Source organism: Manis javanica, chromosome 2, assembly GCF_040802235.1.
Source record: "Manis javanica isolate MJ-LG chromosome 2, MJ_LKY, whole genome shotgun sequence".
Lineage (NCBI taxonomy): Eukaryota > Metazoa > Chordata > Mammalia > Pholidota > Manidae > Manis > Manis javanica.
Genome location: NC_133157.1, coordinates 112,086,591 through 112,105,603, shown reverse-complemented (window position 1 = coordinate 112,105,603; position 19,013 = coordinate 112,086,591). Strand labels below are relative to the sequence as shown.

Genomic DNA, 19,013 nt, shown 5'->3' with positions numbered 1-19,013 from the left:
GTGTATGCTGCCATTCAAGGTTAGAATGTTTCCAATAAATATGAATAGCAGCATAAACCAAGTAAAGATAATTTAAGGGTAAGAAAGCAAGGTTTATTGTGGAGCTCAAGAAATTCAGCTTGTTCATATTCAAGGACCTAAATAGTTTATGTATTTCTTTTTTTTAATTAAAGGTTACAACTGTTTTAGATAGCAGAGAAACACAGTCCATCACAGCATTAGCAAGCATTGTGAGAAATTTCTTGTTAATATTTGACCACAGTTCTTCTATTCAACTTGAGCATATTTCTTCTGGTTTTGTCCTCAGTGGAAGCAAAAAAATAATAAATAAATAACCGGGAACTCTGTTTGTAAGGTATCCTACTAAAATTAAAGATTGCTGCTATCTAGTTTCTGAAATGTCCTCAAGCAAGGAACTTTGATTCTCTCATTGCTTTATCCCCAGGACTTAGAACAGTGGCTGAGATATTACTGGAAAATCAGTGAATACTGTTTTGTGTGCACTCTGATCATATTGCTAGTGATTTTTATCTCTCTCTCTCTCTCTCTCTCTCTTTGTATATATATAAGCATTTGGTATATATATAAGCATTTGGAGGACATATTATTTAGCACTCTCCTAAGAACTTTGTAAGTAGTAACTCAGTTAATCCTCATACCATATATCTATGATATAAGTTTCATTATTATCAATATTCTCATTTCTCAAGTGAGAAAACTGAAGCGCAGAGAAATTTAGTAACTTGTCTTAGGTCATGTAGCTAGTAAATAGCAGAGCGGGGAGTTAAATCCAGTTCTTTTGGCTTCAGCATCCAGACTTTCTCGGCTATAATATGTTGTATTTAGATATTGGTGCCTTTATTTGTGCAGATCTCTCTATGCCAAAGATGCTAACATTGGTGACATTTGGAGCCAGGTCATCACGTTTTTTATCTCCCCCTAATGATCTTTATCACTTATCATTATCTTTTCATTATTAGATTATCATAGCATTTATTTATGAATCATCTCTCCTATGTTTATTTTTAACTCTTGGGTATGGTCTTAAACACCAACCTTGATTTAAATGGTTCTCCAAATGGTGATTCCGTCTCTGCCTTGGTCGCTGTGATTCCCGTGAGTGCACGTTTACCAGGGGCAAGGGCCTCTGCCCGGCCGTCACTCATCCTCCTTGTTTCACCGTCGTTACACAGGCCGCTACTGTGGCACCTCCCTGCCCCACCCGATCACATCCTTCAGCACTGCTCTGACGCTGAGGTTCTTCGCTGACACTAGTGTTACTTCTGACGGCTTCCATGCTGTATATGCCGCATCATCATCAGGTAAGACATGATAGCCGGTGGTGTTACTAGGTACAGTGGTAGAAATCCTGGGTTTGTTATTTTGGACTCCTTCTGCCTTTAGAGTTGGAAGCCAGTTTCCTGAAATCACCTTGATGGCTAACTGACCTTCTTCCAAATTAGTTACCATACCAGCTGTAGGTTCTAACAGTAGTAGCTCTGTGCCACAGCTCTATGCATCCATCTGCTGACAGACAGTTTGGGTGTTTCTATCCCTTGGCTATTTTTAAGTAATGCTGTTACAGTGAACTCTGGAAGTGGGAGCACTGGTTGGAATGATCTTAGATGACTTACTTGTCCCTGTGATGGTGTTCTTCTTGAACAGAACAAAAGAGGCATGTTTGTTAGGGCCGCCCCTGACAGTGTGCGATTGCACCTCTTACGGACGGATGGACAGGCAGCTACTGCCCTCCAGTCTCCCTGGCATCACAGCTGGGCTCAGGCCGGTCCGGGGTCGTCAGTCCAGCCGGACATGTGGCGGCATGTGAGGAGGGGGAGGAGGGCCCCCTAGGACTGGGTGTCTTAGCCAGGACAGTGCTGTTCGTTAGTTGTCAGCCTCCTTGCTCTCTGCCGTGAAAAGCCCAAGGACACCTAGATTTGTGTGTGTGTTTCAGTGTTCTCTTGGGGGAGAAGCTAGAATACTGCTTTCTATTCTAGGCCTGTGTTGAAAATTATCCTGGTCAGAAATACTGAGTGCTAAATCCTAAAATATTAGAACAAGTCTTTTATTATGGAAAGTTGTAGTTCACAGTTCACTGGGGGAAAAGGCAAAAGAAAAGAGATTCCTTCTGATCTACCACAGGTAGGACGCTGCTCACAGCTCCCTGGTGGTCCTTCTCCTTTCCTTCTGGTGCCTGCATTCCATCACTGCTCTGACGCTCACTTTGTCTCTCTTTTCTTCCAGCTTGTGGTGGAACCTTCCACATGGCGGAAGGCATCTTCAACAGCCCCGGCTACCCAGAAGTTTATCCCTCTAATGTGGAATGTGTCTGGAATATTGTCAGTTCCCCTGGCAACCAGCTCCAGCTGTCTTTTATGTAAATCTCTTTTGTGGTGTATTGTTTCAGTGCGAATGAACCTGCAGGAAGGAAGCCCTGTTAGACTAACAGGATGGGCAGCGAACAGCATGTGTGTCCCAGCAACTGTTAGAGAATTCACTGGGGACTTTAGGAAATCTGTTTCCAGATTTCCTGTTTTAGTCATCATTTGGGTTATAAATAGCATTAAAACTGTCTTTTGAGAATGGTTCTAGAGTCCTGCCTAACATTATCAGAAATACGAATGAGTTCTTGGTGCATTAATTTGTGGAGTGTTCATTTTCATAAAACAGTAATTTTGCCATTTTTGGAATTAGGAACATTTAGATTCTTCCAGAGAACCACTAACATTCTTTCTTCCTGCAGTAATGCACACTCAAGTAAGCCTTATTTACTCATATACCTACTGCATGCTAGGCAGACAGTTGGCATGTATTACTCCCACCCCAATCCACATCACCTTCTACTCAGAAGAATGATTTTAGAAGCTTTCTGGAACTTAGTGACTGGTTTGTAAAATTTTTCCCATGCTTCTCATTGAACTGTTTAAGACTTCCTGAATATGGACTATGGATATGGAATTAACTGTAAGATCCCACCATGTTCTGAGTGGTGTTAGATTAAATTAAACATCAATAATGTATTTTCTAGAACTAGATAGTGAAAAGCACATGATAAGTGAAATGAGACTTTAAATCCATCAGTCAAGAGGTATCTGTGACATGCCACACTGGTAACAGATGCTTAACAAATGTTAAACAATAGTACTTTACTATTTAAATTGCCATTTGAATGAAAAGTGTTTATTATACTACATGACATATTATTGGACTTTGGCTGGGATTGCTAATTCTGTTTTTAAAGAGAATATAGTAAGTAACTCACTGTTGGGAGAAGAAGATTGTTTTGAGGACACTGCCTGTTTATTTTAAAAAGTCTGCTCCTTCCCCTAGACAAGCCATTCTGTGTACCAAGAACAGATTTTTAAAAATGAGAGAACAGTCCTATTTGTGGACCACATTCAGACATCTCAGGTTTCTTTCTTTCAGTCCATCAACCAGGCAAAGCCTCTTCAGGGTACAAGGGTATCGTATTAAAACGAATTCACCCTCTGCGTGCGTGGAAGGCATTGCAAGTTTAAGGGAAAAACATTTTTGTTTGCTTTGCTTTTACTAAAAGCTCAAAGTTCTGTATGGGAAAGAATCTCTCTATCATTTTTAGTTGGCACATGTTAATCCCATGCTAAATGCTTTATATATAATGATGAATAGAACATGAACATTGCCCTTATGATAAAATCTTAAGTCCTTCACATGGTTTAGTAGGCCTCATAAGTGCAAAATGAAAGGTCTTCTTTTTTGGTTTTTTCCCTCTTGATTTGACACAGTTGACCAATCTGATGTTCAGTGGTGCCAGGAACTGAGTGAGTTACTGAGAATTAGAAGACAGACAAAATCCCATTTTCTGATGAATTATTAATAATGCCAAGAAGTTATTTAAAACCTAAAGGGATTCATTTCCTCTGTAAAGTATAATAATATACATATGGGGCCACCATTGGGGGGGTCAAAGATGTCACATTGAAAATATATGCCAGTGCTGCTGCCTAGCAGAGGTTCAGTGGATGTTAAAGTCGCATTCTGCCAGTTCTAAAGTATCATGTATGGTAGTTCACAGTGAAATCCAAATGGATGGACACTGGGCTGTTCTTCTAGTAGATGGAAGATAAACACAAAAAGCAAGTTTCATCCATTTTACTTCTTAATGGACACTAAATCCTAATTATTATATAGACAAATCTTAATAACTCAGCTTTTTCTTTCTTGTCCATAAGAAGTTAATTTTGGTTATTTTGTGTTTCTTGTTTGAGTTTTATTTTTAAAATAAATTTCATAGAACGCAAGATGTTCCTCTTTGTGTAGATGATAATAAGGGCTTTATGGCAAGGCCTGTAAGTTATTTCTGCCCTGGCCTAAACTGTTTCCAGATGGGGGCTTGGAAAACTTCCCCTGGGGTGTGTGAGAAGCATGTGGAATGCAGCAAGTTCTAAAACATGGGGTTCAGACTGTAGACACTGTAGTGAAATTGAGTAGGGAGGAAAACTGGAGAAATAGTTGAATCTGCAACAAAAAGGAGGGGAGAAACGAAAACTAAAAAGGATTTTTTTGTAAAACATATTTAAAGGGATTAACAGAAAATATATTTTATGTTCACAGAGTGCTTTTATAAAGTGATTGATCTTGGTTTAAAAATCAAAATAAAAGAATGAGAAACAGGGATTTTGCTATTTTTGTTCCACCTCATATTTTTACTTAGCCAGAGTATTTGGAAAGAGGGTGGGTTTCTTATAAAATGTACTGGCGTAAAACAAAGACTTCCAAGAAAAATAAGCTTTTTAAAAAGTTCAGTTCAATTGCTTTGGTGTCATCCTGCCATTTCTAATAAAATGCTTTTTCTGCCATTTGGCACTGGGTTATGTCAGTCTGCTACCAAAACAGCAAAGACCAGCACTTCATAATCTTCTGGACCATTGGACTAAACTTTAGTGTGCATACTGATCACTTGGGATCTTGCTAAAATCCACATTCTGATTCAGTTGGTTGGAGGGCCCTGATTCTTAATTTCAAATAAGCTCTTGAGTGATACTGGTATCATGTATTTCATGTTGTTGGTAATATTGCAGATGATAAAACAGCCTGAATTTAAGTGCCAAACTTGGCAGCTACCCTAAAAATGGGTTCAGAACAATTCTTTGCCAAAAATTATTGCAGATACAAATTTTTGTTATGAAGAGTTAATTTGTCAATGAAGACATGGGGGTGACAAATGGGTGGTTTACTTAGCCTGATGCGGATTTTTCCTGATTTCTTCTTCTACTCAGTTATTGACCATAGCTTGCTGCTAAAACTATGCCTAGGATCTAGATCCAGATGATCTATATTTTAGTAACTCAGCTTGAGGGATTTGAGAGCCATGGACTCACTGTTGGTCTGGCTAGAGACCTACCAGTGCTGATACATAGCTTGAGAAGCCAGTGGTAGAGCAGATCTGACCTGTTTGCTCCAGTGCTCTGGCTGGCAGTGATGGGGCAGAGGTGCGCCTGACACATTGGTCCTTACTGGCGCTCAAGGTGCCCAGAGCCTCCAGGCTGCTTGTCTCTCTACCTTAAGCATTCTCATCCAGTTGCTGAGACAGAGCCCCAGGGAGCTCTTATCACCATCATGTGAAATCTTGCAACAGATAGTATTGAACATTGACTGACAGATACACAGAACAGAGAAGTGAATTTTCAATTCTCAGGACATTTTTTTTCCTTCCTGACAGTTTCTTCTCTGTAGTCTTACTAGATTTTTCTTTTTTCTTCTCTTTATCCTTCCTCTCTTCAACAAAAATACCCTCCAACTACTTCTGAAAGAAGAATAGTTTGCACATAATTCCTCTACTTTTCTTTTAACTATTAAATTACTTTTTTCTTTAAAAATTAATTTTAAATAAATAAAATGTTATGGGGCAGCAAAAGTCTCCCTTACTCTCTCATCACAGAGGTAACCTGTATTTTGAATTGTATGTGTTTCACTTCCATACATATTTTTATACTATACACATACATACATATGTGTGTGTGTGTATGTACACTGCTTTCTCTTACATTTTACATAAAAGGAATCACACTTACTGTTTGGACTGGAATCACATTGAATTTATACATTAATTTTAGAAGAATCTTTATTGACTCTTTATATTCTTGAACTTGGAATATTTCTGCATTTATTTCAATCTTTTATGTCAGCTAAAATTTCATATTTCTTTCCATAAAGGAATACTTATATCTAGGTATTTTTGTTATAATTGCTATTGAAAGTGTCATACACTTAAAAAATTGCAGATGTAATCTGGCCACCTTACCTAAAATAACATCTCCTTAATTTATGTTTCTCTCCTAGAATTGATCATCACCTCATTATATGCTACTTATTTTTTTATTATCCACCTCTCCTTCGTGAGCATCAGCTCACTAAAGGAAGGAACATTGTCTATTTCACCCATCCCTAATCCACATGACAGTGTCTAGGAATACAGCAGAGAGTAAAAAATATTTGTTGAATCAATGTTGATTAAGATACAGTTCCTAAATTTTTGTTTCTGGCATAAGGAAACCTTATTGATTTTTTGTATAATAGCTAACAACTATTGTATTCTCTAGAATGACAAAAAATTTTGTCTCTCTTGGCTACTGTTGTGTCTATAGAAGACTACAAGACACGCTAAGGCACCCAGTGAATATTCATCAGTGAGCAAGCACTCCTCGGTATTGATTCTTACAACCTTTTCTCCCTTTTCCTTGTCTTATTGCCCTAGAAATCCCTTCAGTATAATGTGGAGCAAAGTGTTGAGAGCAGGCTTCTTTGTGTTGCTTCTGATTCAAAGGGAATGCTGTAAAGTTTTTACCTCTCAGTATATTTGGTATAGGTTTTTGGTAGACATTTCTTATTCAACTAAGAAAATATCCTTCTAGTCCTAATTTTCTAAGGGTTTTTATAATGAAAGGGAGTTTCATAAAATACTGTTCTGCAATTGTTATTGATTCTCCCTTAATATATTTTGCATTTATTTTTCTCTTTCAGTCTGTGTGTTTGTGTGTGTGTGTGTGCTGAATTTTCTACTAGATCTTCTCCAACTTCATTAGATTTACATATTTTTACAAATTGAGGGATTCATTTTGCTAATATTTTATGTAGGATTTTTCATCATATTGTTAAGTGGGATTGACCTAAGTTTTTTCTTTCTTTGACTTCCCTTGATTCGCTTTAAGTAAGTTGGAGACTGTCCCCTTTTTTCTTTTTTTTCTTACGGTTTCCACAAGATGGGGGTGCAGAGCTAATTTATTGGAGCTTTGGTTAAGTTTCCCTATAAAATCATCTGGCCTCAGATTTTTGTTTTGCTTTGTCTGTGGGCAATTTTTAATACTGATTTGTATTTATTTAATGGTCCTTTTAGGGTTTTCATATTTTCTTCAACTAGTTGTGATACTGTATTTTTATAGAAAACTAAGAGTTTAAATTTATTGGCATAGGGTTGTTAATAAATTTCATTGTAATTAAACATTTTTAATATATCTTTAATTATGTCTTTTCTTATTACCGGCTCGTTTAAGCTTTTCTTTTATTATTAATCAGTCTTCTTGAAGGTTTACACTTTATCAGTATTGACAAAGAAGTAGCTTTTTATTTTTTTATTTTTTATAGAACTCTCTACATTTCTGTTTCATTAATTTCTTATGTTGTGTTCTTGTTTCTTCCACTTTGTGTGTTTTTTTCCTATGTGTTTTTTAACTTCTAGAATCAGACATCTAGTTCATTTATCTTAATATTTGTTCTTTTCTACTATAAGCACTTAAGGATATAAATTTCCCTCTAAGTATTGCTTTGACTACATTCCATAAGTTTTAGTACATAATGTTTTCACTCTCATTCAGTACTAAACATAGTCTAAACAACTAAGTAGCATATAATGAGCTGATGATCAATTCTAGGATCTATCAGATTCTAATTTCATTCTATAATGGTCAGAAAACAGGGCTTTTAATAGTTTTAATATTTCCTGAAGCTTAATTTGTATCCAACTATATTGATACATTTTACACATGTTAATGGGCACATGAAAAGAATAACTGTAGAGAATTTGTAAATTCGAATTGTTGGATATTATAGAATGACTGTTATTGTTTTGTTATTGTAATTCACTGTCTTGTGGAAATCACAAACATCATCTAATTTACTCCTTAGTATGTTTGAGAAAGGATTCTATAGCAGACTCTCTTAAACTACTTCTTTGAAAGTTACTAACTTATTTTTAGTAACAAATCCTATAGCCTGTTCCTAGTCCTGGATATTTGAATCATTTATCATTGCTCATCACTTTCATCATGCTGCCCTTCATTTTTTCTTCCCTTCTGTGACATGCCATTGAACTTATTTTTATCCTGTCTTTAGACTACTCCTGTGTTTATGATTTCCTCTCTTTCACAATACTCTGCCCACCCCAACCTCTGTGCAGTCTGACTTGCCTATTCATTTTCTTATTCATGTCTCTAATGATAAATTTTTATTTTTGATGAAGTTGAAGTTATTACTTTTTTAATCTTATGGAAATGCCTTTTGCATTCTATCAAAGAAATATTTGCCTATCCTAAGGTTGTAAAAATATTCTTTCTTCTAGGAGCTTTATGGCTCCAGCTTTTATGTATACATATATGAGGAATCTTAAATTAGTTTTTGTGTATGGAGGCAGCAATTGAAGTGGTTTTTATCTTTCTTTTTTTCCCCCCCTTCACAAGGATATCCAGTAATTGCAGTACCACTTGTTAAAATGACTTTATTTTCCCCATCAAATATGTGGGCACTGTGGATTGGGTTGTGTGGGCTGTATATTTGTGGATCCTTTTCTAGGCTTTCTCTTCCATTCCATTCATCTGTCTACCCTTGCACCAGTACCATAGTATCTTGATATATCCAAGTTTTTTAAGGATTAATGCCAAGCTTTAAATGCATCCATTTAGCACCTCTGTATTCCAGACTCTTTATATATGTTACTAATGACAATCATGAGGTAGATATAATTTTCTATCTTTCATTTTCCCCTTGTCATCATAATTGCAGAATATAATATAAGTTGAATAGGCCACATTTCCAAACACTAGCTGTATTATTACCAATCCCATATGTTTCCTACCTTTCCAGAAATTAAGTATAGATGCCTTTGATTGGCATATAAGCTCTGCCAAAGTTAGCCCATCATAGTGCTCCAGCTATGTCTCCTAATATTTTTTTAAAGATACTCAATGTTCTAACCATACTAGAGATCTCACAGATTTCTAAATATATTCCACCATTTAATGCATATGTGCTTTTATTGACATGCAACTCCCTGCCCACCATTTCTGTACCTTAAATCCAGCTGTTTACATTTACATCTCAAAAAAATCTCTCCATTAAGCTATTGCTAAACCTCACAATCAGATGTGATACCTCTGCCCCAAAATTTGATACCACTTTATAGCTCTGATAGCACTTATGATATCCTGACTTATAATGTATTTTTTTCTGTATTTTTGTCTAATTTCTCCCCCTAGAAATAAACCTCCTTGAAGGTAGTGTATTAATTGTCTTTGTAGCTCTTGAAAAAGCATTTCACCAAATTTAAGTGAAGGAGTTAGCTAAAGATAATTGTGATTAAATTTAAAGAAAGTTTTTAAAAAGTGAACAGGTTAACCTAGTATGTGATTCAGGAAAATATATGAAAGTTTATTCTACCAATCTAATCACCTAAACTTTTTTTCTCAAATCAGAACTTTCCAGTTGGAGGATTCTCAGGACTGTAGTGGAGATTTTGTGGAGATCCGGGAAGGAAATGCTACTGGTCACTTGGTGGGACGATACTGTGGAAATGTCCTCCCCCTCAATTATTCATCCATTGTTGGGCATGTCCTGTGGATCCAATTTGTCTCAGATGGCTCAGGCAGTAGTACAGGCTTCCAGGCCATATTTACTAACAGTGAGTTGCTTCTATTCTAAGGATGTCTTCCAAAATGTGTCCTAGAAAGTAGAAAGGATAATGATTTTTCACTGATGCATTGAGCAAGAGTAATCCTGAATTCCACATTATTATCCTGTATTTATTGTCTTTGTGGAATTACTTGATTATGAAATGTATTAGAAAATCTAAATTATATATGAATGGTTCATTAAGAACCAGGGAGAGCATTCTCAATTCCTCTAATATTCTTCTTAAGCTCTAGTTTCTACCTAATGTTAAATTAAACATTTTTTTGTGATATTTTGCTAAGGAGTCTTCTAATGTATTATAGTTCAGGCTTGACATATTTATGTCAAATGTGTTTCATTTGATCACATAAACTCCACATTCTTTAAATTTAAAACATTCAGTTTTACTTGAGGATTGACTTAAATACTCAGTATGACAATAGAATATTCTTCTAAAAGGATAAAATGTGAAATATTATCACATTTATTATCAAACTCAACTTTTCCATAATTAGCAATTCTATATGTGGTTCCAGAATGTGAGTTTGTCTTATAAAAAAATGTTCCATCCTTTTGTAAAACAAAGTAAAATAGGTAAACCCAAATTAGAGAATGGGCCTGGTAATCTCCCTTTCCATGTCTCTACTTCGCCTGGGGTCTGGGAACCCCTTTTCACATGGGAAGTTATCTGCCTCTTTTCACACCATGCAATCTTCTAAGGAGATGGAATTCCATTCACAAAATCACCCTTTCCCAAGGAATTAATAGACAATACAGAAATCAAAAGGGAAGCAGTATTTCTTTCAGTGTTCAGAATGAAATTGCAGTCAATTAAAAGTCCATCCTTTTCAACATGCCTTGCCTTTTGTTTCTTTCATTTGACTAAAGAGCTGTTCTAAGTAGGTCTGATTTACTACTCTGTTTTCCCTCCTAGTATTTGGCAATGATAATATTGTAGGAACTCATGGGAAAGTTGCCTCTCCCTTATGGCCTAGTAATTACCCCCACAACTCCAATTACCAGTGGATAGTAAATGTGAACGAGTCTCAAGTTATCCATGGTAGAATCTTGGAGATGGACATTGAAGCAACACATAACTGCTATTATGACAAGTTAAGGGTGAGTTTCTAAATGCAGTCAATGTTATGTATTTTAGTGAATTGCTCTTTGCAAAAATAAACCCAAGTTCATTTATCTTCAAGCATTTGCAAATCATATGGGATGGCCTGCCATAAATCATGATTACCCCTTCTGGATTACCTATAAAAATGTAATTCCAGTATTATATTTATTATCTTCAATTATGCATCTAAGCGCTTTTTTTTTTGACATTATTGTAATTTGCCTGTTGGGCTTTGTGTAAGCATGTATGTAGATACTAAGTATGTATTCCAAGTTATGTCCCATTTTCCTGTTTATTCTTATCTTTGAGTGTTAAAAAGTTGAAGGATCATTTAGAAATAACTAAATATAAAAATTATGGAGATCATTGTTATCCAGATATTAGTTACTGTATCAATTCCAGAAACACTTTTTTTCCCAATTTTATTGAGGTATATTTGACAAATAAATACTGTAGATACTTAAGATATATTTTGATATATGTATAAATTGTGAAATAATCACCAAATCAAGCTAATTAACATATCCATCACCTAACATGGTTATCATTTCAGATTTGGAGGTTTGTTAGGGTTTTTTTTGTTATTGTTTTTTTTTTTTGGTGTGGTTAGAATACTTAAGATATACCCTCTTAGCAAATATAAAGTGTATTATACAGACCAAATTGTTAACTATAGTCACATTTCTGTACATTTGAGCTACAGAATTATTCATTGTAGATAACTGAAACTTTTTACATTTAACCAAGATCTCCCCATTTCCTTCTTCTTCCACCTCCTGGCAACCATCCTTCTACACTGTTGCTATGAATTGAATTTGACTATTTTACTTCAGATTCTTGAAGACACGATTTCATCTTACTCATCTTAGGTTCACAATGACTCGTGTAGAACTCAGTACATGATAGATGTATGGAAATAATTATTACATAATTTGAAAAGCTGAGCTTATGTAGTATAACTAGAGAAATTTATAATAACAATTACAATGAATTTGTTCCAAATTGTTTACGAGAAAATGGAGCGATGGATAGGAAATGTGGTTGAAAAGCATCTGCCCATATGTACAGAAAAAAAATGTGCTCCCACTGTGTGTTTGGAAACTATCACAAAATATGTCTCTAAATAGGTAATTGAACATTGTAAACCAAATGAAAAACATTTACGGAGTGCTCTGAATGTGTGCTGAGCCTTTGCAAGCTGTGATTCTTTTGTTGTCATTCATGCTGCTGCTTTACCTCTGTGGAGGTATGAATTCCTCCTGGATACCTGTCTGCTTCTCTCATTAAACTTTTCCTCTTTCTTGGTGTTTTAATCCCTGTCTTCCAAATTCCTCTCTTTGAGATTCCAAAACACATTCAACAAGAGCTGGTGAGCAACTAACTGTCCTTATTCTTCCTTTCCATCCACAAATTTTACTGTAAATCATATAATGAGCTTTTTTACATACAGCATGTTTATCAGTATAATTCTGCAGCAAAGATGTAAATACTTTTAAAATACCTTATATTATTTGCAATCATATTTTGTTTAATGATACTCTATCTTTTAAAATGGTATATAATATTCACTCATTTATGGTTTTTATCCATTATGATAAAAATATAAGGCATTGGTTTAGTTTTCTTTGTTATGAAGAAAAATGGAGATAATTGCCTGAAGTTAATGCTCTGTTATCTTTTTCTTACATACAGATTTATGATGGGCCTGGTATTCATTCCCTCTTAATTGGAACTTACTGTGGCACCGAGACCAAATCCTTTAGCTCCACTAGAAATTCTTTGACATTGCAGTTTTCTTCTGACTCCTCAGTCTCAGGAAAAGGATTCCTTCTGGAGTGGTTTGTAATGAATGTCTCTGTTGGACCTTTACCTACTATTGCTACAGGTGTGTTTGGTAATAAGTGAAATTCTTTTTAGAGGTGATACGGGTAGACCAATATTTCAAAGAGTCCTGCCATAAAAGGAGCCAAATACACAAATGAGTAGGAAAAATAAGAACAGCAACAAATTCTTCCACCCTATATTCAGGTGTTCTTTTCATTTCATAAATAGCACATTTTATAAAAATTGTACATTCGTTTCTAAAAAGATGCTGGTTTCCCATTATATTTTTCACATTAATTAGGGGTTTGATATTCATGAGATAGTCTACCTAAAATTTCTAGAGACTGCTTTAGAGGTGTCTGAAAATCTTGATGATTTGTGAATACCGTGTGCATGCATACACACACTCTTTAAAGATCAACTAGTAGACATAAGGAGCTGTTTTTTCTATTTCATTTTAAATGTGCCTTCAGAAAGCTTCATTTTCTCCTTAGCTGGTTGTACACCTTCATGTTCAAGTTAAAATCGGCCTAATTTTTAAACTTTTATTTTACTATTTTTAAAGACATCCTCATTAATTCCCTCAACAAGCAGTGTTTTAAGAAACTGTATTTTTCCTTGAAAATTTGTTTAAACAACTTTTAATGGCTCCTATGAATTGCAGAATTGACATAGAAGAGATTTGGCAGACATTTCTTAGAGGATATTTTTAGCTCTTGGAATACTTGATTAAGATACATTATCATATGATCCCAGTGAAGAATATTCAATATTCAAACTTCTGAAAGGACAAAACAAAACAGACCCTAAAAGACTGACATCTATTTGCTTAATTTATTGGGAATTTGTGTTGACAGAGATAACTGATAAAGGTGTAATTCATACTTATTTTTTTAATGCCCCTTAGTATTCTGTTCTGAGATGTTGTTTTTACCTTCCTTATGGAAGAGGGTTTCATAATATTAAATATGAATCCTTTCCTTAAAATTTTAATCTATTACCTAAGAGCAGAGAACCATCAGAAGACTGCCAAATGTAATTTAGAACTATCCATTTAATTCTGGATTCTTGTAAGTAAACTTGAGTTAAGCTTTTTATTATGTCTACAAATGTCAAGTTAGAGAAAGAATCACTTATGAGTGCAAAACATTTTATCAACAACTATAATTTAGTACTCAAAAAAATACAAATTCCCTTCTTATATGTTTGTTGTATAATTATATGATTTAAAAGTATGAGTCAATATAATATCATAAATCTCAATTTTCTTAAGAAAGAAAGGGGAAAACAAGGAGGTAAAGGAATTTTTACAATTTACTACTTATCGAGATGGCATGATGACATCACATTTTGAAAATTTCATGAAGTTTAAAAAAGCTTAACATTTTAAAATATGTTAATATATTGAGCATTATATGGTCAGCACTTCTTACAAATACATATATTTAATTTAATTCAACAAATATTTATTGAAGATTTGTTACAGATATATTGAGGAGACTAAGAAAAGAAACCAAGATATAATCTCTATTTTCCAGGAGCTTAAAAGTAGCTGGGAAAGATAAAGCATTCATATGTCAGTTGAATAACAATATAGTACCTAAATTATTAAATAACAAAGCAGGTGGTGCAGGAAGATAAAAAACAAGCAAAGGAAACTGAGCTCCATATACACTAGGGTCATCTGAAGGAAATCAAACATGTCAAGTATGAAAACTTTAGTTGATATTTCAGTCAGAACATGAGGAGTTATGCTGCAGGAACAAAAATTCCAAACTGTGAGTGGCTGAAAAAAGCAAGTTTTCTTTCTGGTTAGTGCTACATATCTCTTTTATTTTAATTAGGTACTTTGTCATCATTATCGCTCTATAACCCAAGCTGTTGTAACTGACACTGTCTAGGACATTACATGGGACCATGGCAGGAAGAAAGAGGACCTCAGTCTAAAAGTGCTCAGCTTAAAAGTGACACATTTTGTTCATAATTCATTGGCCAAAAGTAGTCCAATGGCTTTACTCAACCACAGAGTATCAGGAAATACAATTTTCCTGTGTGTTTGGAAATAAGAAAAATTGGAATATTTGACAAATAACATTCATGGTTGATAGACAGTGTGGCAATTGCATTTTATAAAACTAGGGTAAATATTTCACATAGAGGAAAATCTTAACATATGAAGACAGTAATATTAAGATCTTCCACTTGAAAAATGTGTTTACTTGTCTTTATTTTTGTTCTTCTATAGTCTATGTAGTAATGGAGTAAGTCCTATGACATTTTACATTCACTTCCTAGTGGCCCTGTTAAGATTCAAACATGTACTGGTATGAGTCATAAACTTCCATAGTAATGGAGTAAGGAAGGACCTCTGAAAATCCATTGCTGCAAAAAAAAACAATGAGACCATCGGCAAAAAAAAATGGTCAAAATCAACTTTTAAAAACTACAGAAATTAAAGCAACAGTCTAAACAGTGTTTATCCAAGGATGTGGACTGCATCTCAGTAAAAACACTAAATGTTTTGACATCTTAATTTTCCCTATTCCCGTCTCTCCCTCTGCTCCAGCTTTGAAATAGCCTTGCAATAGCAGTAGTTTTGAAAACATGGTAGTTGTGAAAACAAGCAGCCTAGCAGCCATTAGAAGGAGTTGAACAGATTTGGAGCTACAGAAAATATCCTGTTCCTAAAGAATTGTCATTATTTTACCCATCTAGAAGTTTCCTAAAAAAGCTCCATTCTCGGCACTTGTCTTCACTTGACTTGACTCAGAACTTTCTCTGTGCCAATAACCCTATCTCGTATTCATGAAAACCAAAAGAGGCAATTGTTTAACATCTCAATTGTATGTGCAGTGATACCAGTCACAGCTAACAAGGGGCTGACCAAAACTGTAAAAGGAAAAACTAGGGAATGAGATATCCATAGGGGGCTTTGAAAACATCTGGCATATTTCTGGGAATCTAGACAGCCACACACATGTGCAAGGCTGTGCACATGCCCAAGAAAAAAACAAGAAGGTCCTAATCTCTCATGTCTATATGATCTTGAGGATCTGTGCAAGTAGGAAATGAAGATTAAGGCAGAGTTGTTAACTGCTACTATGGCCTCGTAGGCTTATCCAATGTGTGCTCACACACACACACACATATACATGTCCTTGGGAAGACTGAGACACTTTATGACTCAAGGAATATCTGTCTAATCATTAGTTTATCATTCACTCAACTGAACACAGCTTTCAATGACTATGTAACAATGAATATAGACATTACAGAACTAGTGCTCAAAGCCATTAAACACCAATAGCAGCAAACCTTGAGGGAGAGGTTGATTTCCAGAGTTGCCACACCATATTACTTAGAATATCTAGTTCTCAACAAAAAGCTATGAAACATACAGAGAAATAGGAAAGTATGGCCTATGCAAAGGAAAAGAAGCAATCAATAGAATCTGTCTTGGAGGAAGCCAAGCTGTTGAACTTACTTCATAAAGACTTTAAATTAGCTATTATAAATATGAGAAAGAACTAAAAGAAATCATGTCTAAAGAATTCAAGGAAAGTATGGGAATGATGTCTTATCACATAGAGAATATCAGTAAAAGTGATAGGAAGAGTATTAAAAGAAAAAACCAACCAACTAGAAATTCTAGAGTTGAAAAATATAATAACTGAAATGAAATTTACTGGAGGAGCTCCATGGCTGATATGAGCAGGCAGAAGAAAGAATCTGAATTTGAAGACAGGCCAATTGAGTTTATCCTGAGGGGAAAGGAAGAAAAGGAACTGGTAGAGTAGAGAATAGGGAATCAATGGTAATTCGTTTCTTTTGGGGGATTAAATGTTCTAAAATTTAGATGGCAGTGGAGGCTGCAGAACTTTATGAATACACTAAAAACTACTGAACCGTACACTTTAAAACAGTAAGTTTCATTTTACATAAATATAACTAATTTTGAAAAAATGGAATAAAAAGTAGAGAAAAGCTATTGTTAATATAAACTTATGTGCTTTTCTGAGTGTCTCATTTTACCAAATTGAAACTTATTTCAAAATTGTCTAGATAAGAATTGCATGGTGAATAGCTTTGTTAAAAACATGACAATTAAAGTATATAGGAAACAGAGTTCTGCCTTGATAATAATAATAATAACAGGGTCTTCTACATGAACTTACTTCATGCTTGACAAATAATAGGCACTCATTAACATATGGTTGTGTGGCAAAATTATGGTGAAAGTAGAATACGGTGTGTTTTTCTTATACAGAAAGTAAATTATGGAAATCACAGCTATCTGTGGACTTAACAAAATATTTATAGGTTTCTTTAAGAACATTGTTTAATCGGTTGTTTCATTTCAGCATAGAATTATAAAGTGAATGTGCAAGTTTCTTTTCTACTGGAGGTATTTCAGTTGTTGCTCTTCATTCTACAGGTGCTTGTGGTGGGTTCCTGAGGACTGGAGATGTGCCAGTCTTCCTTTTCTCCCCAGGCTGGCCTGAAAACTACAATAACAGGGAAGACTGTATGTGGCTTATTCAGGCTCCAGACTCTACTGTAGAACTCAACATCCTTTCTCTGGACATAGAATCTCATAGAACATGTGACTATGACAGACTTGTGATAAGAGATGGTGAGAAGCATTTAAATAAAATAAAAAACTACCAAGTGTCAATCCTGACATAAATTTAGTTACATTCAATTATTATCATACTTGCTTTCTACCCTCATCTGTTTGGGGTGTAATTTCACAGATACTATGGTCAATGAAGGCATCAAATTCCAGATTTGGCTGCAATTTCTGAAGAATATAAGGAAAGTACTAAAATGCCTATAACAAAATAATCCACATCCTATGTCAGGAATAGCATTACATTTCTGCAGGAAAGTACTACCTTTGGCTTACGTAGGAAATAGTGGTCTCAGTTCCCCCATTGTGCTGCTTTCTTTTTGAAAGGCCTTGGAGATAGATCTTTTAAACTATACCAATGGTTTTAAGAACCAAGTGTGAACAAGTAAATTGGCCCTCAGTCCCAGTGTAGGCACTGCTGCGGCCTTCCCAGCAGAGCTGAGCCACTTTCCACCTGCTTGTTCATTTCACAGGGTTGTCGTGGTTCAAATCTGAATCAATTGTTTCCAGACTCTGCACTGACAAATTTTGCATCCCAAAGATTCCTCCAAAAAGAGGTTCCATGAAACTGCACTGTGCCTAGGAAAAGGTGAAAAAATAAAAATAAATAAAAGAAAGCAGAAAAGAAAAATCATTACATCAAAAATCAGTAATCCTTTTATCTCTTCCTACATCTGGAATGTAATTTCTTTACTATCTTAGAGAAGTCATTTAGTAGCATGGCTTTAGGCCTACACCCTTGTTGACTTCTTACTTTATGTCCCATGGCAAGTTATACATCCTCTCCAAGACTGTTTCCTATCTACAAAATGGGGATTATGGTAATTCCTACATAATAGTGTTATTGTGAAGATAAAATCAGGTATTATATGTAAAGCACTGGAAGTGGTAATAGCAGTTGCTCAGTAAATGCCAGCTACAAGTAGTCTTGGGGCCTGGGGTTCCACATCTCCAAATTGTGGAGTTTAGATTAGAGAGAGAATCATCCAACTACCTGCTAGCCCCGACTTTTAACTGTCTTTGGACTGCCCCTCACTTTAAAGATTGGGCTCATCCCTGCTACCATCCACATGTTGATTTTGTGGAAGGCTCTAGAAATACCTCAGTATTTATTATGGATACTGGGGTGGGGGCGACAAACCATCTTGTGGTTATTGGGTTATCTACTGACTAATCAGTTAGTTGATCAATAAGTATTTAGGATAACTGTTTTTTTCATCAGTCTGAGGTGAAGTTTAGAAAAGAAATAAAAATCAATAGACCCTACCCAGTTTCACTGAGAGATGAAATAAATGTGCAGAAAATAAAGAGCAACATATAATAAACTTCAAATGTTTGTGATACAGATAGAGAATAAGTCAACAAAACCAATTTGGGGTGAAATGTGTAGCAAAGTAGCATAACAATAAGAAGACAAGTGCAAAAGGAGTTTAAGAGGGGAACTTTGGAATTGTAAAACATACGGAAGTTTCCAGAGGTCAGAAACCCTCCAAAGAATACATTTTGAAGCAGCTT

At 35.2% G+C, this 19,013-nt stretch overlaps 1 protein-coding gene across 3 annotated transcripts in view; it reads left to right on the top strand.

The window, feature by feature from the left end:
- CUBN (cubilin) overlaps positions 1-19,013 on the top strand; it is a 267,651-nt gene that overhangs the window by 144,495 nt on the left and 104,143 nt on the right. For all 3 annotated transcript variants that reach the window (XR_012127986.1, XM_037001703.2, XM_073229128.1), the window contains exons 35-40: positions 1,194-1,322; positions 2,245-2,377; positions 9,726-9,931; positions 10,856-11,040; positions 12,737-12,929; positions 17,304-17,501. Coding sequence is in view for 2 of the 3 variants with exons in the window: in XM_037001703.2 (XP_036857598.2) it covers positions 1,194-1,322; positions 2,245-2,377; positions 9,726-9,931; positions 10,856-11,040; positions 12,737-12,929; positions 17,304-17,501 (1,044 nt within the window). In the remaining variant the exon portion in view is untranslated. The remainder of the gene's footprint in view (positions 1-1,193; positions 1,323-2,244; positions 2,378-9,725; positions 9,932-10,855; positions 11,041-12,736; positions 12,930-17,303; positions 17,502-19,013) is intronic.